Below are 17,815 nucleotides of genomic sequence, written 5' to 3'. Positions count from 1 at the left end.
GGATTATTTCTCTAATCACCTGGAGAAGGGCCAGTCCCTGGAACTCCAGGGAGGAGGGACAGGACTCTGGAAACTAGAAGGCAGAGCGGGAGAATGGTGAAGCTCCGGGTGTCTAGAGGGGCGGGGTCTGGGGAAGGGACGAATCTCCCACTCAAGGCCTGGCGCCCCCTAGGGGCCGCTGCCGCTTCCACTGCCGCTCCCGCTGCCGGGAGCATCCAGGATCCAGGTGCGTGAACGGCGGGAACGCGGAAAGGTGACTTCCTGGGCCTTCCGTTCCTGTCTGGACCCCGGCAGTACCGAGATGGAAATGTTGAGGCAGTGATCGGCGCCAGGAGCGGCCACTGGCAGGGCGTAGCCCAGAACCGAGCGGCAAAGGTCCGCCCCGTCAGCGAAGGTCTGGGAGAGAGAGTGGAGTTAGGGCCGGAGTGGATAGAGTCCTGATATTGGGGGGGTGGGGGGTGGGGGGTGGGGGGCGTGGCCTTCGGGCGGTGTAGGCGGGGGAGTGCTCAGGGGCGTGGCCTTGGAAAAGGAAAATCTTGGACTTGGTTTGCAAGTAGGGGCGAGTGTAGAGCCGTTGTCGAGGGGTGGGCAGTGACCCTCTTTGGGTCCTCCTGGGAGTGTGAGGGCGAGGGCATAACAGGAGCAGAGTCCTGAGAGGGCGAGGTTTTTTTACTAGGTCGCGGGGTTGGGATGGGGGAGGGCTAGATTAAGGCTGGGGTTTTAGGTGAGGTGATTCGGGCTTCTGGGTCTTCCGGGGTGGGGGTGGGGGACTGTGGACGAGCCTAGAGCAGAGACGGTCCCTTGGGGAGGACAAATCCAGCCTCAATGGGCCCTAGGGAGTGTCCAGACGTATCCCATTACGGAGGTTGGGCTGCGGAATGGGTAAGGGTGGGAGCAGGGGCCTTGGGAGTGCCAACACGGACTCTGGGGCCTAGGCGGGTTAAGGCAGGACACAATAAGGGGAGGTCCCAGTCTCTGACCTGCACCTTCTTGTCTCAAGCTCACCTGCTCGTAGGTAGTGCAGCGAGGCTCACAGCCCCTCTTTTCTAGGAGTGGGAGCCAAGTCGGACCGCAGGTAATATCACTTTCACACGTGGCGAACCTGCGGATGGTGTGTAGAGAGGAGGGGGGTAAAGTCTCCGCGGTCGCGTTCTAGTGGGTTTCCTGCCTTCCAACTCTTCCCTCCGTGTACGTCCCGCCCCCTGATCCAGGTCTCGCCTCTCAGGACCACGCTCCCCACGGACGCCATCCTCCAGATCTCACCCTGCCCTATATTCTCCACACATATCCAGGGCCCTGTCACAGCTGGCCTCATCCCTGCAGACTTCAGACCATCTAATTCAGGCCAGCCCCTTACATTCCCCACCCTTTTAGCTTCCCTTTTCAAACAGGAGGCCCCGCCCCTTAAAAGCCTGGTCCACTACAGGCCCCGCCCCTTCCCACCTGGCCTCGAAACACTGGGCCTCATCTTCAGATCTTAGCCTTGTTGGAGGCAGGCCTGGCCCCTTCACACACCAAGACGAGCGAGCTGCCCATCTCGCTTTTGGTCCCGCTCAAACCATAGGACACACCCCCTTTTGCCCCGCCTTCCCTACCAGATGTCGCAGAGCTCGGAACAGAGCGGCTGCGCCTGGCGTATCCCCAGTAACAACAGGCGGAAGCGATTGTGGAGGGCGACTTGGAGGTGTCCCAGAAAGGATTCGCACCTGAACATTGGGAAAAATAACTCGTTTGAGTCAGGATGCGCCGGGGCTGTGGCCCCTGGCAGGGGCAACTGGAGCAAAGGACACAAGGAAACCCTGGCGGGTACTGTACTCACCCGGGGCTCGGCTCCCCACAGTGTTCTGAGACCATCTCAGGGCCCGATGCCTCTGGTGTGTCCATCTCTGGGGGACAACAGGACCATGGGGAAGGGGACTCCTGTGAGTTGGGGTCTTGGATCCTCAGGTAGGATTGGGGAACCAAGGCCTGAGCCCCCTAAACAGGGGAGACCCCAGCTACATCAGTGCTACCCAAACATAAAACTTAAATAAAAATACTTCTCTTGGGACACAAATGCAATTTCTAGTAATAATAATAATAATAATAATTAATCATAATCAGCTTATTGTTTATGTCCCTGATAATGGTATAAGTTTTCATATGCTTACATACACCCCTCTACAATACCCCTATGAGGTAGGTCTATTATTTTTCTCCCTTTTTATTTATTTATTATTTATTTTTTATTCATTTATGATAGAGAGAGAGAGAGAGAGAGAGGCAGAGACACAGGCAGAAGGAGAAGCAGGCTCCATGCACCGGGAGCCCCATGTGGGATTTGATCCCGGGTCTCCAGGATCGCGCCCTGGGCCAAAGGCAGGCGCCAAACTGCTGCGCCACCCAGGGATCCCTTTTTCTCCCTTTTTAATGGTCTACATGAAGCCCAGAGAGGTTAAGTGACTTGCTCAGAGTCACACAGCTATGAAGTGGCAGAGTTGGAATTTGAACCCAGGAAGTCTGACTCCAGACTCTGCGCACTCTAACCATTCTTTAGCACTAGTCCTGCCTGCTCATCTTCCCCGCCTGTGCCTCACCCTAAGCCACTCTCATAAGGAAATCCTAGTATTGCTATGATGAAGTGGGGTTTCTTGGGTGTTGGGGGTTAGGTAGGGTCTGGAGTGCTCACCTGCAAGGTGCAGCTGGCCTGTGCCAAGATCTGCCGCCAGCCTATGGTGTCTTCGGGACAAAGCTGGGAGTGGGCGGCTCCCTCCACAGGCACCCAGCAGGATCCATACCAGGGTCAGTCCCAGGGCCCAGGCCAGGGCCCTGGATTGAGTGTGGCCCCTGTTGGCCATGTCCACCTGAGACAAGAGTTAGATTGGGAATGGGGTGAGTTTTGGCTGTCCCTTTCTGAGAGCTAAGGGTGGTACCCTCCTAATGCCTACCAAGGAGACAGTGCCAGGGAGAGCAGAGATCGAGCAGTTGATGGGGGAAGCAATGACCAAGGATCTTCAAATTGCAGGGAACCATCAAGTCCTGCCTCTGACCCAGGGGCCCCTTCTCCCCCATCAGACTCATGTCCCCTCCATCTCTTTAGGTCCAAGGGCCCCCTCCTCTAGTTGGACCATGGTTCCCCCCCCCTCATGCTCAGGAGGATCTCCCACCTGGTTGGCTCAGGTGATCCCCTCTGTCTTCAGAACTAAAGGGACTCCCCAGCTCTCTCAATCTCCGTCTTCTGTCCAGTAATTCCTCCCTCTCTTCTGCCCAGTCTCCTCCCTCCTTCTTGATCCCTGCTGGCCCCTCTCATGGTCACCTTCTCTCGGCCCACAATCGGCTTAGGGGCTGCCACCAGGGCTGGGCCTTTGGAGCCAAGCTTGGCGGTGGCAGGACTCCAGTTTTGTCGCTGTGGTCCAAAAACCACAGGCTAGGAGAAGCTGAGGGTCTGTGGAGACAAGACAATTCCCTCCCCTCCTCTGCCCCCTCTGATCACCTCTCACCGTTAACTGGACCGGGGTCTAGGGAGCTGCTGAGACACCTCAGAGTCAAGTCCAGAAAAGAGCGGCAGCCAAAGGGGGTGTGGTTTGATGCAGAGGAGGAGTTTCCTTCCGCCCCACCCCCTGCTCCAGCTGACCAAAGGCCAATGGACCTGCGACTGCTGTGTATATATGTACTTGTGTTGGCCTTTATGTTGAGATTATGGCTTAAACTCTATGTGTGTGTGTGTTAGTTGAGAGTGTGTTTGTATGGCTGTGTGTGTGTGTGTAGTGAATGTTTGTTGTGTGAAGTTACAGTATGTGTGTCTCTTGGTTGAGTGTGTGTGTGTGTTCAAAATCTGGGTGTATATGTCTCAATCCCCGTGTATCCAATTGATTAAGATATAATAAATGTGAAGGAAGGGGATGTAGAATCAGGATGCTGTCCTGTGAGAATGCTGTGGGTAAAGTCAGGGGATATAGGCTGTTGACCATGAACAGCGACCATTAATGAACAAGAGGGTGTTCACATGTGTGGGGAGGGTGCATGTCTGCATCTGAAATGTGTGTGTGTTCTTCTGCAGTTTCCGTGAATGTGAGTTTCTTGCAAGCATTCCCTCAATTCATCCATTCATTCAACAAACATTTATGGGGCACCTATAGTGCTCTAGGTTCTGGGGATGCAGTAGTAATCAAAAAATGAAAATCTCAACCTCACAGAGTGGACATTCTAGTGGGAGAGTCTGGTGAGAAGAACAGTGCTGCAGTGGGTATGTGAGTGTATGTGTGTGTCCACGTGTGTGTTGGGAGAATAGTGTGTTTGTATGTTGGGTAAGAGTTTGTATGTAGGGACGCCTGGGTGGTTCAGCAGTTGAGCATCTACCTTTGGCTCAGGGCGGGATCCCGGGGTCCTGGGATCCCACATCAGGCTTCCTGCATGGAGCTTGCTTCTCCCTCTACCTGTGTCTCTGCCTCTCTCTCTCTCTCTCTCTCTCTCTCTGTGTGTGTGTGTGTCTCATTAATAAATAAATAAAATCTTTAAAAAAGAGTTTGTATGTAGCTGAATTTCCCTTGGTTTTGGTATTATGTGTGTGTGTGATTATGTCTGTTGAGTGTTTGTACATGTTGTTTTGTGTGTGTCTTCATTTGCTGAGTGTATGTCTATGTTTTCTAATTTTGTATTTGCATATGTGTGTGTTCGCAGAATGTGAGTTTATGTGTATATGTGTGTGTGTGTCTGTGTTTTGCTGATTTTGTGTTTGTATTATGTGTTTTTATAGGATTCAGTGTGTGTTTGCTAAGTGTATATTTGCAAACGTGTATATGTGTTGTGTGTGAGTCTGTGTTTGCTGAGAATGTGTATTTGTGTGTATTTTAGAGGAGTACATATTTGCAGAATGTGTGACTATGTGTATGTGAGTTTGTTTCCTTTTTTAAAGATTTTATTTATTCATTCATGAGAGACACAGACAGAGAGAGAGGCAGAGACACAGGCAGAGGGAGAAGCAGGCTCCATGCAGGGAGCCCGAAGTGAAACTCAATCCCGTGACTCCAGGTCCACGCCCTGGGCCGAAGGCAGGCACCAAATCGCTGAGCCACACAGGGATCCCCTGTGAGTCCGTTTCCTGAGGATGTATTGGTATGTTGTGTTTGTATATTTGCAGTGTGTGTGCCTGTGCTTGTAGTGTGTGCATATGTGTTTTTGTGAGCAGTGGCAACTACCACAAATATCCCTCCCTACTCAGGCTAATGAAGAGTTTTTGTCTGTCATTTTCACTGCGGAACTCCCAGATCTCAAAACACAACTAGGTACACAGCAGGTGCTCTGTGAGTGTTGAGTAAATTAACGAAAACAGGAGGCCCTGTGTCCTGGCCCCTTGGGGGACACCCACTGATGTCCTATTGGCTTCAACAACCAAGACTTAGTGTACCTAGCCTTCCCCTAGTCCATTTCGAGGTAGTCCAGGGTGCTCGTGTGTCAGATCTGTCCGGTTTTGGGGCTGTGCCTTCCGCCAACCCTTCCCCTCCCCTGACCTCAGCCCCCAACCCTGCCCTCGGAATTCAGCACCGCGGACAGGAGCGCGTAAGATCAGCACCACGGAGAGCTCCCGCGACAGCCGGTTTTAGAAGGGGCGACAAGAGCGGAGTCCGGGCCTTTGGCAGAGACGTTGGAAGAACAGACTCAGAGGGATGGCAAACAAACATGCCGATAAACAGAGACAGAAACACTGAGATAACGCAGGCAAAGCCGCGGAGACGAGGAAACAAGTGTCTGGGGAACACCTGGACCTAGACCTCGCCGTCGCCCTCATTGGCCAGCAGGGGTCGCTCCAGCCCAGTGACCGCGCCCTCCAGGGCTTTCCTGGCCAGCTGGAGGCAGAGACCCTTGGGAAGCCCTCTCCCCACCCTGTCCTCCGTCGCCTAGACTTGGAGTAGGGAGGTCGCCGATGCTTTCCACACCAACTCTGGGAAGCATGGTCGGCTTGGTCTCAGCTGTAGGAACACTGCAGGGGGGTATGTGTGAAAATCGCTTCAGCTGCCCCCCTCCCAAACTACCAGCTAATCTCTCCTATAAATACAGTCCGGCCTGGCCTGACTACTTAATCCTGATGGGGGGGGGTCGTTAGAGGGGTTGCAGGGTTCTCCGAAGAGGCTCTGGTTGGGAAGGGGGGCGGTATATGCATACAAAATGTTTTTCTGTGGGAGCATCTCCCGTGAGGATGGGTGTCCTCAATGTAAATGTCAGTATGTAAGAATGTATCTCCTTAGGATGTGGGGGTCTCATGGGTGGAAACAATTTCCCACAGAGAATATTTTAGGGGGGTCTTCCACTGGGGGCATCTTCACCAGGCTTCCCACGTGAAATGTCACCCGTGGAGGTTTTTCTCTTCGGAAGTGTCTCTTCTTGGGGGTGGCAGGGGGCTTTTGAGAGGAAGCGTTACCTCTCAGAGATCATCTGTTTTAGGAATGATTTTCAGGGTGAAGGGGGAGTTTCTGATTGCAGAGGGCCTCCCGGTGGAGACTATCCAACCCGTGGGAATGTGTCTCCCTGAGGGGTGTCGCTGCAGGAAGGGGGGGATATCCGCATAAGGAATTTATCTTAGCAAGAATGTCTCCCTTGGGTGTTTCTGGGGTTGGAGGTCTACCCATGGGCATGTCTCTTCTCCCCTGGGGTGTCTCTCCTTACAGGGGTCTCTCCGTAGCGTGGCTCCCATGGGGGCAGAGGGAAGCTCCTCCCCGGCTTGCCCCCTCCCACCCCGCGGCTAGGGCAGCCTTGGCCGAGGCAGGGCTTGGGCGCCCCGACGCAGTGACGGCGCCGGGTCCGCCCCACTTTGCTCCGCCCCCGCCACCCCCCACCCCCCCACCCGCCGCCGCCGCCGCCGCCGCCGCCGCGGTCCCCGCGGCTTCTCACTCCCTCCCTCTTCCCTCCTCCCGCCGCCGCCGCCGCCGCCACCTCCCTCCTCCCTCCCCGGGGCCGAAGCCGCCGCCGCCATGGACGATTCGGGCCTGATCCGCCGCCGGAGGCTGCAGGTACGCGGCGGCCCCGGTCCCGGGTGGCGGGGAAGGGGTCGGCGCCCTGAGGAGGGGCCCGGCAGGGGGCGGGAGAACTTGCGCCCGGGCCGGCCAGGGCGCCCCCTCCCACGGCCTCGGGACGCTACCGGAGGGGAACGCGGTAGCCGCGCGTCCCGCCGCGCTGGCGACCCCGCCCCTCAGGCGCCGCCCGGGGATCCAGGGAGCTGACGGAGGGGGAGCCGCCTAGCGCTCCCCCTCGAGGATCGCCGAGGGGCACCTGGCCCGCCGGAGGGGGAGGGGGCTGGGACCGAAGTCATCGCCCTGGCGCGGAGCCAGGCTGGGGGTGAGGGGGCGCAGAGCAAAGTTATTGCCCCAGGGCTCGCGCCCCTCGGGGCCGCCGGCGCCGCAGAGGCCGTAAACATGTTTATGCTGCAGCCTCGCCCCTCACACCCCAGGAACCCCTTTCTGAGGCGAGAGCAGCCCCTGCGACCTCCATGCTTCTGCCCGGCCACCAGGATTCTTCCTACTGCCCTAATTGGACAGACACCCTAGACAGCCTCCCTCCTCACTCTTCGTTCCCCCTCCTTTCACTACCCCCCCCCCCCCCCGCCAGATCCTCAAGTCCAGCCCAGCTTGTGGGTGGGCGGGAGCGATTTTTAGCTCCTTGCAGCCTTAGAAGATACTGGTCTCCAGGCTGCGCAGGCGCGGGAGTGAGTCCACTGCACAGAGTGGGACACTGAGGATTGTGGAGTGTGGGGAAATCCAGGCATCAGGAACTCCCGCTTTCAAGATGGGTGGGGATTCTGAAGCTGAGAAGGGTCCTCTTCTACTACCTTCCACGTGCGCTTCTAAGGGTTAAGGTGAAGGTCCGATGTTGCTCCTAAACTGGTCCCAGGAAGCTAGTCAAAGCTTCACCCCAAGGCCTGCCTGGGGTCTGGTCTTTGTGAGGCTACTTGGAGCCCAGGCCCACCATACACAATCTGGAGGAGTTCAGATAAAGCCTAGATGGCCCTAGACTCAGGCTACATACCTAGCCTGGTACTTGGAAAAAGAAGGGGAGGATTCAAACCCTCACTCAGGGCCTCGTTCATTTCAGGACTCCTCTAACCCACACTATCCCTGAGGTTGGAGACCAAGGTGAGCTGATCAGTCATTGCAGCAGGAAATATCGGAGTCAGATGATAGGAAGGACTTCCCAGGTAATCTGGATGATGTTGGAGCCAGACCTGGGCTGGAAAGCTAATTTGCTTTCAGACACAACACAGATGGCTCCATCTAAGTGCCTTGGGCTCTCGAAATCTTCCCCGAATTTCCACCCCATCTTAGTGCTGGGGTGGGACAAGGGGTTCTGAGAAAAGGGAAGGAGCAGCGGCAAAGCCTGAGCAGGGGCTGAAGCAGCCAGACTGGGTCCGCGCCGTCGGGTCCCCGAGAAAAGGGTGGGAAGGGGCGGGGCCTACAAGGGGGTGTGTTCCCGCCCTCCGGGACGGCGCCGATTCCCATTGGCTCAGCGCCACGCGGGCCTTCCGTCTTTTGCTCAAGACCCCGCCCCAGCCTGGGATCCTCCCACTCACCCACCCTTCCTTCCTGAGGCGTCCTCTGGGCTCGGCTACCCCGCCAGAGTCCTGCCCCCTACCTCTTCCCTTCTGGCAGAGTTAACCACTTCGCTGCCTTGGATGTAGTCACACACTGATGCAACCCCTTAGGGAGCTATCCCACAGCCGTGGAGCGCCCGAAGGCCCCCAACTGTGTGGCAGCTGGGATCGTATATATGAACAGCATCCCGAGTTCGAAAGCCCTGTCCACAGCGCCGTCCATCAATCCTGGAGCCGCTCTGCAGTTAGTGACGGAGGTGGTGTCTGTTTACTCTGACGCCGAGGATCCAAGTCCTCTACCGCTCCAGTCTGTCCTTTTCTTAGACTCTAGAATGTTTAGGGGCGCTAGCGAATGGGGCTAGGTTTGAGGACTTCTCCGGGAGGTGTTTAAAGGTCTCCAAAGGGCTCACCCTCGAAGGCTGAGTATATCCGGATCTGGAATCCTGGGCTCCGTGGGCGGGAAATCCAGGTCTGGATTTCGCTTGGGCCGTTGCGGTCGTCCAGCCCAGTCGGCTGGTTCCAGCTGATGCTCATTCAAACTGATCCTGCAAAAACAGTGGGAAAACCTGGAATGGATTTCCGGTCACCCGTGGCTCAGGAGGGCAGGGCTGCGGTCTGGACTGTGTTCTCTTTGACCCCAATCATACTGTACATGGGAGTGGGAGTTCCCTTTGGCCCATCCTCCGTGTCCATTTACAACAACTCCTGTTCCTATGGCCTAATATTTATTGAATGTTGACTATGTACCAGGCATCATGCTAAGGTGCTAGGCACCTGAATTATCTCACAGAATCCTTTAGGAGTAATGGACTGTTGTAAGGTTATTGGCCAAGGTTATAAGAGGCAACGCTGGGATTTGAACCGAGGGCTTTCTGCTTTCAGAGATCCTAGAAAGGATCTTTAAACGTTCCGCATTTTCCCCTGGTTGGAGTCCCCACCAAAAGGCTTTTGAAACCCTCACTAGAATCTTTCCGTCTGCAGCCCCACCCAACCTCCTTTATTCACTTTGGTCTGTGGACACAGAACTGACTGGGAGGTGGTACTCCCTCTCCCCACTGTTCTCACGACTTCCATAACTTCTGATCCCCTTAGTGGCTTCCTGAATGCTTGACAAACAGAACATAACCTTCTTCTGGTGTGGACATATAATGTTGATATTTATCAATTATTATCATCACCATGGTCAAAAAGACCACTTGGCGATCCTCTAATTCCCATTTCCAATTTTGGTTTTGAGCCACCCTAACTACCCTGCCCCCAACACCAAATCTGGTTGGGGTTTGGGTAGAATCCTTGCGATGTGGAGTCATTCATTCATTCATTCAGCCTCTCATGCTTGAGCATAGCACGTTGATTCCTGTCTCCAGACCTTTGCAGTTCCCTCTACAGATCCTTCCATGGCAGGCTCTTATTTTTTCAACGACTGTCTTAAAAGTCACCTTCCCGGGAGCAGTCCTCTGAGCATCCTGTCCTTCTCTTATCCATTTTCCATCACATCACCTTAATTTTATTCATGACACTTATGAATGCCTAAAATTATCTCGTTCACTTCTATATTAGTCTTGTTTATTGTCTGCTTCCCTTCTCTAAATGTTAGTCCCAAAAGGGAAGGAATTTTTCTCTCATTCACTGCTGTATCCCCAGTGCCTAGCACAGGGCCTGGCATACAAGAGGTGCTCAAGAAACATTGTTTCAAAGAGGCTCTTGTTTAATTTGTACAAATGCACATTGAAATGTCAACTCAGGAGTCCTATAGGGGACTCTGTACTGGTCTGGGGTTGGGAGAGAAATCACCCTGGTACCCTCTCTCTCAAAGATCCCAGCCCTCCCGGCATAACGAGAAGGGTGCAGCTGAGGATGCTTATGACGGGTTTGTCCCACCCAACTTTTGCTCCTCCAGGGGTGAGAGGGCTTGCAGACAGCAGCTGTTGGTCCACGCTGACCTCTATCCTTTCGCCCCTTTGCCTTCCAGAAGGATTTGCCTCTGCCCCGGAAAAGCAGCAGGTGAGCCTTGGGGAGAGATGTGCAGGGCTGGCCGTCCCTTCTCGAGCCAGGGTGGGGGCGCCAGGGGCACGCGCGGGCGGGGCCTGGCGCGCTGGTGCACAGCAGCGCCCCCTCCCGGCGGGCCGCAGTGGCACGGCCCTCCCTTCCCCCGCCCTCCCCTGCCCGCTGCGGCTCCAGCCTCCGCCCCGCGCGCTCGCTCCCCGCGCTGCCGCCGCCACTGCCGCACCTGCCACCATGTCGCCGCCGCCGGGTCATGTCTGACTCTCTCTGGACCGCGCTTTCCAATTTCTCGATGCCCTCCTTCCCTGGCGGCAGTATGTTCCGCCGCACCAAGAGGTAGAACCCCATCCCTGAGACCCTGACCCGGCCCTCCCCACTTAAGCCGCCCCTCCGGCCGCTGCCGCAGGGCGGGGCCCGGGATGCTGCACCCGGTCCAGCTGCGCCAGAGGTGTCCGTGCTGAGCCCTTCTGCGGGGGATGGGGTTGCATTGGGGACTGTGTGGGCCGAGACTGGGGGGACTGGACGCCGGAGAGGACCGCCACAGGGAGGGGGGGAGGAGGCTGCGCCGGGTGGGGGGTTGCGGCGCCTTTGTCTGCTGGCGCTGCGGGCTCCGGCAACCCAGTGGGGGTAGGGGAAGAAGGGGAGGGTGGGGGACTTTGCACCCTCGGAACAATAGCCGCAGCCTGGCCTCCCCCCCGCCCCCATGCCGCGTGTTTCTGGCCTCGCTAATATGCTCAGTCACTGTGGTGGGGGGTGAGGGGAATGGAGGGGCTGAGGGCTCCCTCTTCAGAAGCTGGGATCCTGAGGGGCAGGATAGGGGGGCTTTATCATAGCACAAACTACCCCCACCAAGAACACAGCTTCATACGGAAAATAGTGACACACAGCGTCACGTAGGACATGATGTCACACACATACACACACTACAGCCCCAGTGGCCCAGATACACCCTGAAGCCATCACGCATACAGTGGCCATAGGTCCGAGTCATGCCCAGACACACAGGGGCACCCCCAGCGACACACATAGGTACAGTGTTGTGTGCCCCCAGTAAGATGTCACATGCATGGTGATACACACACACACGCACACACACACACACGATTCTGGCATCCAAGATGCACAGAGACACATGTATGGCAATGACATCCATCCACCCAACAATGTCACAGCACATGATAGCATCTAAGCGTTTCACATGCAGTGTTACATGGATGCCAGAATAAATGACACAGGAAATCTTGCAGAGATGGAGAGACACACTATCCCACGTTATCACATGGAAGACTCATCTAGGGAATGTCACACATGGTGGCAGGTTCAAACATGCTCAGTATCACAGGGTGTGAAACTCATACACAGTAGATGACACACGTGGATACACATGGTGAATGTCACACACACACAAGGGCAGTATATCGCATAGACTTAGAATGCCGCACAAAGACATGGACACTTGTAGCAGAAATCATGCACGCACATGGTACAGCACACAGTGGCACATCTAGTCATGGACAAGTGATGTTACACACTGTGTCACACAGACACACAGAAGTACAGGTTGTATCATAGGATAAATCCAACTCAGGGCTGAGCTCACACACTGGGTACCACATGTGGATACACACAGAATGTCATGCACAGCCCCCCCAAACACACACATACATTCAGTATCTCAGTAGTGTCACATAGACAGCATGTCTATTATTTTATGACTGAAACTGTGCCCACATGGTCACACATGCTGAGATCTCTATCACCTCCTCCTCCGAGCAATCCTCTGGGGGCACCTTCAAGCACACACAGATAGGAGACAGGTGGAGATCTGAGACGGGAAGGTGGCTGGTTGGGTTCACAAACTCACTGGGCTGTGGCCTGGCCTGGTCCCCTTGCCTCGCCTTCCCCGCAGCTGCCGCACCAGTAACCGGAAAAGCCTCATCCTGACCAGCACTTCGCCCACGCTGCCGCGACCCCACTCCCCACTGCCTGGACACCTGGGTGAGACAGGTGGTGGGTGTGGCCCAGACTAGAGGAGGTGTGGCCACGGGTCGGGGGCGTGACCACAGGTGAGGGGCGGGGCCAAGGCGAGGGGTGTGTCCATGCCGCAGGACTGGGCCGAGCCTGGACAGAGGAGGACCTGGATTGGGCAAAGGGCTGGACCATCCTTGTGTGGCGGTGGTCAGTCGGCTGAGGGACTGGCATCGGTGGGCGGAGGCCCAGGGGAGCTAGATTGGAAAGAGGATAGGGCCGAAGGGAGGAACCATACCTGAGAAGCGGGGCCATCTCTGATGAAGACAGAATCGGCCTGGATGGGGGCTGGGCAGACGCGGTAACCAAAACATCTTGGGGAGGGGGCGGTGTGCACAGCTACGGGGGCGTGGTCCACTCCTACCTGGGTGTGACTAGACTAAAGAGGGGAGGAGTTGCTGTTCGCCACCTGCTTTGAGGATTGGAAGGCCAGGTGGGATTGCCCGCACCCCAAGCCTTAAGATGCCCCTCTTTCTGCCACAGGTAGCAGTCCCCTGGACAGCCCCCGCAACTTCTCCCCCAACACCCCCGCCCACTTCTCGTTTGCCTCCTCCCGAAGGTGAGTCCCTCTCCCCCAGGGCCCTAGAATCCTGGCTGGACCGTCCCCACCCGCCGTCTTGGCCGCCATCTGCCCCCCTCCTAATTGCACCTGAGCCGGGCCGGAGGGACCCGCAGAGTGCCCCGACGCCCCAGCGGGAATAAGCGCCCGGCCTCGGGGGCGGGGTCTGTGGGAAGGCGCGGCCACCGCCCGTCCGGAATCGGAGGAGGAGTGGGACTTCCTTTGCGGTGGAGCGAAAGCGCCTGCGCGCTGAGCCCGGGGTCTCAGTCTCCCTAGCCTCTAGTTCCAGGCCGGGCGTTTCCATAGCAACAGTTCTGGGAGCGGAGATGGGGTGCGCAAGCGCAGCCTGCAAGATGCCCACCGAGGGACTCTTGGTCTCCAAGGGGAAGGGCACCTAGGGCTGTTTCTCGAGGGCCCAAGTGGAGGAATCTCAGGTTTACCTACGGGGGTCTTTGGGGGTGTCTGGGGGTGTCGCTAATTTTCTTGGGGCCTTTGGCGAAATTGGGGGAGACAGAGAGATTCCTCCAGTGCGTTTTGGAGAAACTTCTGGGAGTCACCAAGATGTTTGGGCGGGTTTCTTTTTCTTTGAACTTTACTCATTCTAAAAACGTTGTCTGAACACGTGCTTTGATCTGGGAGCTGAGTATAAGGGGTGAATGACACCCTGTCTCTGTCTTCGGAGTTGAATTGGGGTGGCACGCCAAAAAAAGCCCTGGATCACTGCAAAGGCTGGTGAAGGCTGTCGTGTGGGACTCACACAGGACTGTGGGGACAGAGGATGACTCCCTGGAGTGGGTGGGGGAAAGACCCCTTTGGCTGTGGAATTCAGCTGAGGACAATAGAGAGCTAGAAAATGGCTCTGAGATGGGACCTGATGCGGCCACCTGGGGTGGGAGGCACTGCCTGGAGGGAGGGATGAGTGACGACGAGTCTAGTGCACGGAAGTGTGTATCCCTGTGATGTGCAACCCGTGTGCTAATGTGGATGTGTGAGTTTGTGAGACTGTGAAAAGATGAGGCAGCCTGTGCCTACACTCGTGTCCATGGGGGTGTGCATCAGCGTGCAAGTGTGACCGTGTGTGTGTGTACCTGCACATTTGTAAATGTGTGTATGTGAGGGAGCGTGCCCTCCTACAAATGTCTCCATGTGAGTGTGCAATCTGGTGGGAGTGTGAATGAATGTGTGGCTGTGTGGGAGTTCGAATGTGTGACTGCATGCATGAGGGTTCTTGAATGTGTCTGTGTGAATGCAGAAGTGTAGGATGTGTGCGAGGGAGTGTGTGTCTTTGTGTCAGAGTGTGAGTACTGAGTCTCTAAGTGTATGTTTATACATGAGTGCACATCTGGTTTTGCATGTGTGATTGGGTGTTAGCGTAGGGAAGTGTGATATTTAGGTCCATGTATGTGACAGTGAATGTGTGTTTGTGTTGAGGAGTCGTGTGTGAATGTGTGTGACTGTCAGTTTGTGAACTTGACTATACTAGTCGCAATAACACTAGTGGGTGTGGCCTTGAGAGTGATCATGTCTATGTGAGTGTGAATGTGCCAACATGGAATGTGTGTCAGCATGTGTGTATGTGTGTGTTTGAGGGAGGGGCCTTTCTCCTCTGAGAAGACTCAAGTAGTATCACTCTGAGAGCTTTCTCATGGGGGGCAACTATTGGGATTCCTCTGGATTGACTTCCCTGAGTGGGCTTTCTCTGGTCCACCTTGGGGTTCACTTTGGAGGCTTGTTTGGTGTGAGGGTGACAGGAGAGGAGGATCATCACAAGGAGCAGAGGAGATTGATCTTTGCTCTAGGTCCCTGGTGCCTGACTGGAAGACTTCCTTTTTACCCCCTGGCTCTGAGAGCCTTTTGGAATCTAAGAGCACAGATATATCCCCCATCCCCTACCCTTGTGGTGGCCAGTGGGTTGTATCACACCCTGAGGAGTGGGGGGACCAGTGGGGCCTAGCAGCCTCTGAGCATCTTGGCTGGGTTCCAGGGCGGATGGACGCCGTTGGTCTCTGGCTTCGCTTCCTTCATCTGGCTATGGCACGAACACACCCAGCTCCACCGTCTCGGTGAGTTGGCAGGTGGGCGAGTGGGTGGGAGCTGCAGGGGGGCCCTCCCACCTGAAGGCCCACAACCCAGGCCAGTAGTTGGGCTGGCCTTAAGGAGAGTTTGAGGTTTCTCTTGTTCTCCAAGGTGTCACTCATCCATTTATTGGCGTTACAGGTCCTCTCGAAAGCCCTGTTCTCCACCCTCAACATATCTTCTTGGGGGTGCTACTCATCAGCGACTTATTTTACAGATAAAGATATGAAGGCTCATGTGTTGAGCTACTTGCCCAAGGGTCTCAGCTGGCCAAGGTCAGCATGCCCTTCATCCAGGGCACATTTACTCCACCACTGCAATACCCAAAGTCTCTCTCTCTCCACCTGCCCTTTTTCTACCTGTGTCTCTGGTTCACTCATCACCCATCCATTGGTATGATGCTCAGCAGATATTTATGTGACTGTCATATGGTGGGTGGGCTCTATCAGCTGGGCCAGAATCCAAGGATTGATGAGGCTCTCATGAGGGGATACAGACCAGTAAGAATACATTTATAACATAGGGCAGGTGGAGCTGTTATGGGAATAGCACCAGGTGAGGTGATAGTAGTATAGGCAGGGCCTGATTCATTTTGGGGGTGGGTGGTCAAGGAAGGCTACCTGGAAGAGGTGGAATTGAAGCCATGACAAAAGATCAGCAGGAGTTTGGCCGGTGGAAGAAGGAAAGGAAGGGTGTTTTAGAAAGGGGATGAGGGAACAGCATGTGCAAACTCCCAGAGGCAATAGAGAACTTGTTGAATTTGGGAAGTTGAAAATAGCTCTCTCTCTCTCTCTCTCTCTCTCTTTTTTAAATAGCTTTGAGTGGCTGGAGCTTTGAGTTGGAAGTGGAGGAACAAGGGTGAGGCAGGCAGTGCCTTTGCTCATACTGGGGCTTCTCAGCCAGGGCAGGAAAGTGGATCTTATTCTAAATGTGGTCGGAAGCCATACAGAAGCTTTTTTGCTTTATATCAAATTAAGCTAAAAATTCCAGTCTGAACTATTTGAAATTGTGGTTCTGTAGATCATAGGTTATGTGCATTGAAAAAATCAGTTTAATAGATACTGATGGGGTGGGGAATGAATGATGTAATGTTTCAAAAGGTCCTTCTGCTTGAAGAATCAAGTGGATATCCTTGTTTTCCCCACCGATATCTGTAGGTCTGTGTTTATGCATGCCAGGCCCCGACTAGGGACCCAGCAGAGTCCAGATCCTTCCCTCAGGAGCAGGCAGCAATAAAAATTAGTAATAAAGATACAGTAAGTCAGGAGATAAATACATCAAGAAGATGTAAGATAGGGCAGGGATAGGGAGTGATGGATGTGTGTTCAGAGGGATGAGGGTCACCCAGAGGGGTGGCATTTAAGCAAAAGTGTGAAGGAGTGATCTGTGCTAGATATGCTCTGGACAGAGGGAGGAGTCAGTGCAAAGGCCCTGAGGCAGGGTGTGCCTTGCCTTGAACAGGCTTGTTCAAAGACCATCAAGGAGGGATTCCTGGGTGGCTCAAAGGTTGAGTATTTGCCTTTGCCTCAAGACTCAGGATCGAGTCCTGCATTGGGCTCCCTCCGAGGAGCCTGCTTCTCACTTGGCCTATGTCTCTGCATCTCTGTGTCTCTCATGAATAAATAAATAAAATCTTAAAAAAAAAAAGACCATCAAGGAGAACTGTGCAGCTGGAGCAGAGTAAATGATAGGGAGAGTGAGAGGAGGTGATGGCAGGGAGACAGGACCAGATGTTGCAGGATGTTGTGGGTCTTGGGAAGGACTTCAGTGTCCACCCTGAGTAAGGTGGAAGCCATGGAGGGTTCTGAACAGAGGAGGGATGTGACTTGACTCAAGTTTTAACAGGTTCCCACTGGCCACATCTGTGTGAGCATCACAGTTCTCATCCGTGTCTGTCCCTGTCCCCCTGTCTGTCTCCAGGAGTCCCAACCTGGACCCTGGGATCCAAGGATCATAGACCAGGTCTTGATCCCGACCGTGCCCAGTGGCCCATCGGCCCCAGGAGTCCCAGCCCAGGGTCGCGACATGTGGGGGGACGGCGGTGGCTCTGACCCCGGCCCCGCTCCTCCCCCCAGTCTTCCTGCTCCTCCCAGGAGCGCCTGCACCAGCTGCCCTACCAGCCCACCGTGGATGAGCTCCACTTCCTCTCCAAACACTTCGGCAGCACCGAGAGCATCACTGACGAGGATGGTGGCCGCCGCTCTCCCGCCGTGCGGCCTCGCTCTCGGAGCCTCAGGTGGGCAGATACCCAAGCTGATGATGGGGGGGGGGCTGTGTACTGCGAGACCCCTGTCCGCGGGATTATATGGGTTGCAACACGTTGGGTGAGGTTTTACCGGGGTTGGGGGGGGATGAGGAGAAGCGATGCCTGGCTGCTTTCGGAGGCAGGGGGCCGGACGGGATGGGCTTCTCTCCCCGCAGCCCCGGGCGCTCCCCCTCTTCCTACGACAACGAGATCGTGATGATGAACCATGTCTACAAGGAGAGGTTCCCGAAGGTGAGGCGGGGCGGGGGGCGGCCGCTGGGAGGCCGGGCGGCGGGAGCCCTCGCTCGCCTTAGCTCCGCGCGCCCCCTGGTGGCCGGCGTGC

General features: G+C 55.5%; 2 protein-coding genes across 3 annotated transcripts in view; one reads left to right on the top strand and one right to left on the bottom strand.

Moving 5' to 3' along the window:
* Positions 1–168: 168 nt before the first annotated feature.
* On the bottom strand, positions 169–7,921 carry RTBDN (retbindin). The gene is made up of 6 exons (XM_055343891.1): positions 7,802–7,921; positions 2,669–2,843; positions 1,820–1,886; positions 1,596–1,706; positions 1,006–1,102; positions 169–396 (listed from the first exon to the last, which is right to left on the bottom strand). Exons 2-6 carry the CDS (start codon positions 2,835–2,837, stop codon positions 169–171), a joined length of 672 nt encoding a protein of 223 aa, XP_055199866.1. The 5' UTR covers positions 2,838–2,843; positions 7,802–7,921.
* The window catches only part of MAST1 (microtubule associated serine/threonine kinase 1), a 29,916-nt gene continuing 18,998 nt past the window's right edge, over positions 6,898–17,815 (top strand). The window contains exons 1-7 of one of the 2 annotated variants that reach the window (XM_055343887.1): positions 6,898–6,986; positions 10,533–10,564; positions 12,474–12,562; positions 13,076–13,151; positions 15,136–15,214; positions 17,303–17,463; positions 17,649–17,724. In XM_055343887.1, the coding sequence (XP_055199862.1) occupies positions 6,948–6,986; positions 10,533–10,564; positions 12,474–12,562; positions 13,076–13,151; positions 15,136–15,214; positions 17,303–17,463; positions 17,649–17,724 (552 nt within the window). In that variant the 5' untranslated portion in view covers positions 6,898–6,947. Of the gene's footprint in view, positions 6,987–10,532; positions 10,901–12,473; positions 12,563–13,075; positions 13,152–15,135; positions 15,215–17,302; positions 17,464–17,648; positions 17,725–17,815 lie in introns of both variants that reach the window. The other variant, XM_055343886.1, reaches the window with a different exon arrangement.

This window comes from Nyctereutes procyonoides, unplaced genomic scaffold, assembly GCF_905146905.1.
Source record: "Nyctereutes procyonoides isolate TBG_1078 unplaced genomic scaffold, NYPRO_anot_genome, whole genome shotgun sequence".
NCBI lineage: Eukaryota > Metazoa > Chordata > Mammalia > Carnivora > Canidae > Nyctereutes > Nyctereutes procyonoides.
This window is presented reverse-complemented; position numbering and strand designations above follow the sequence as displayed.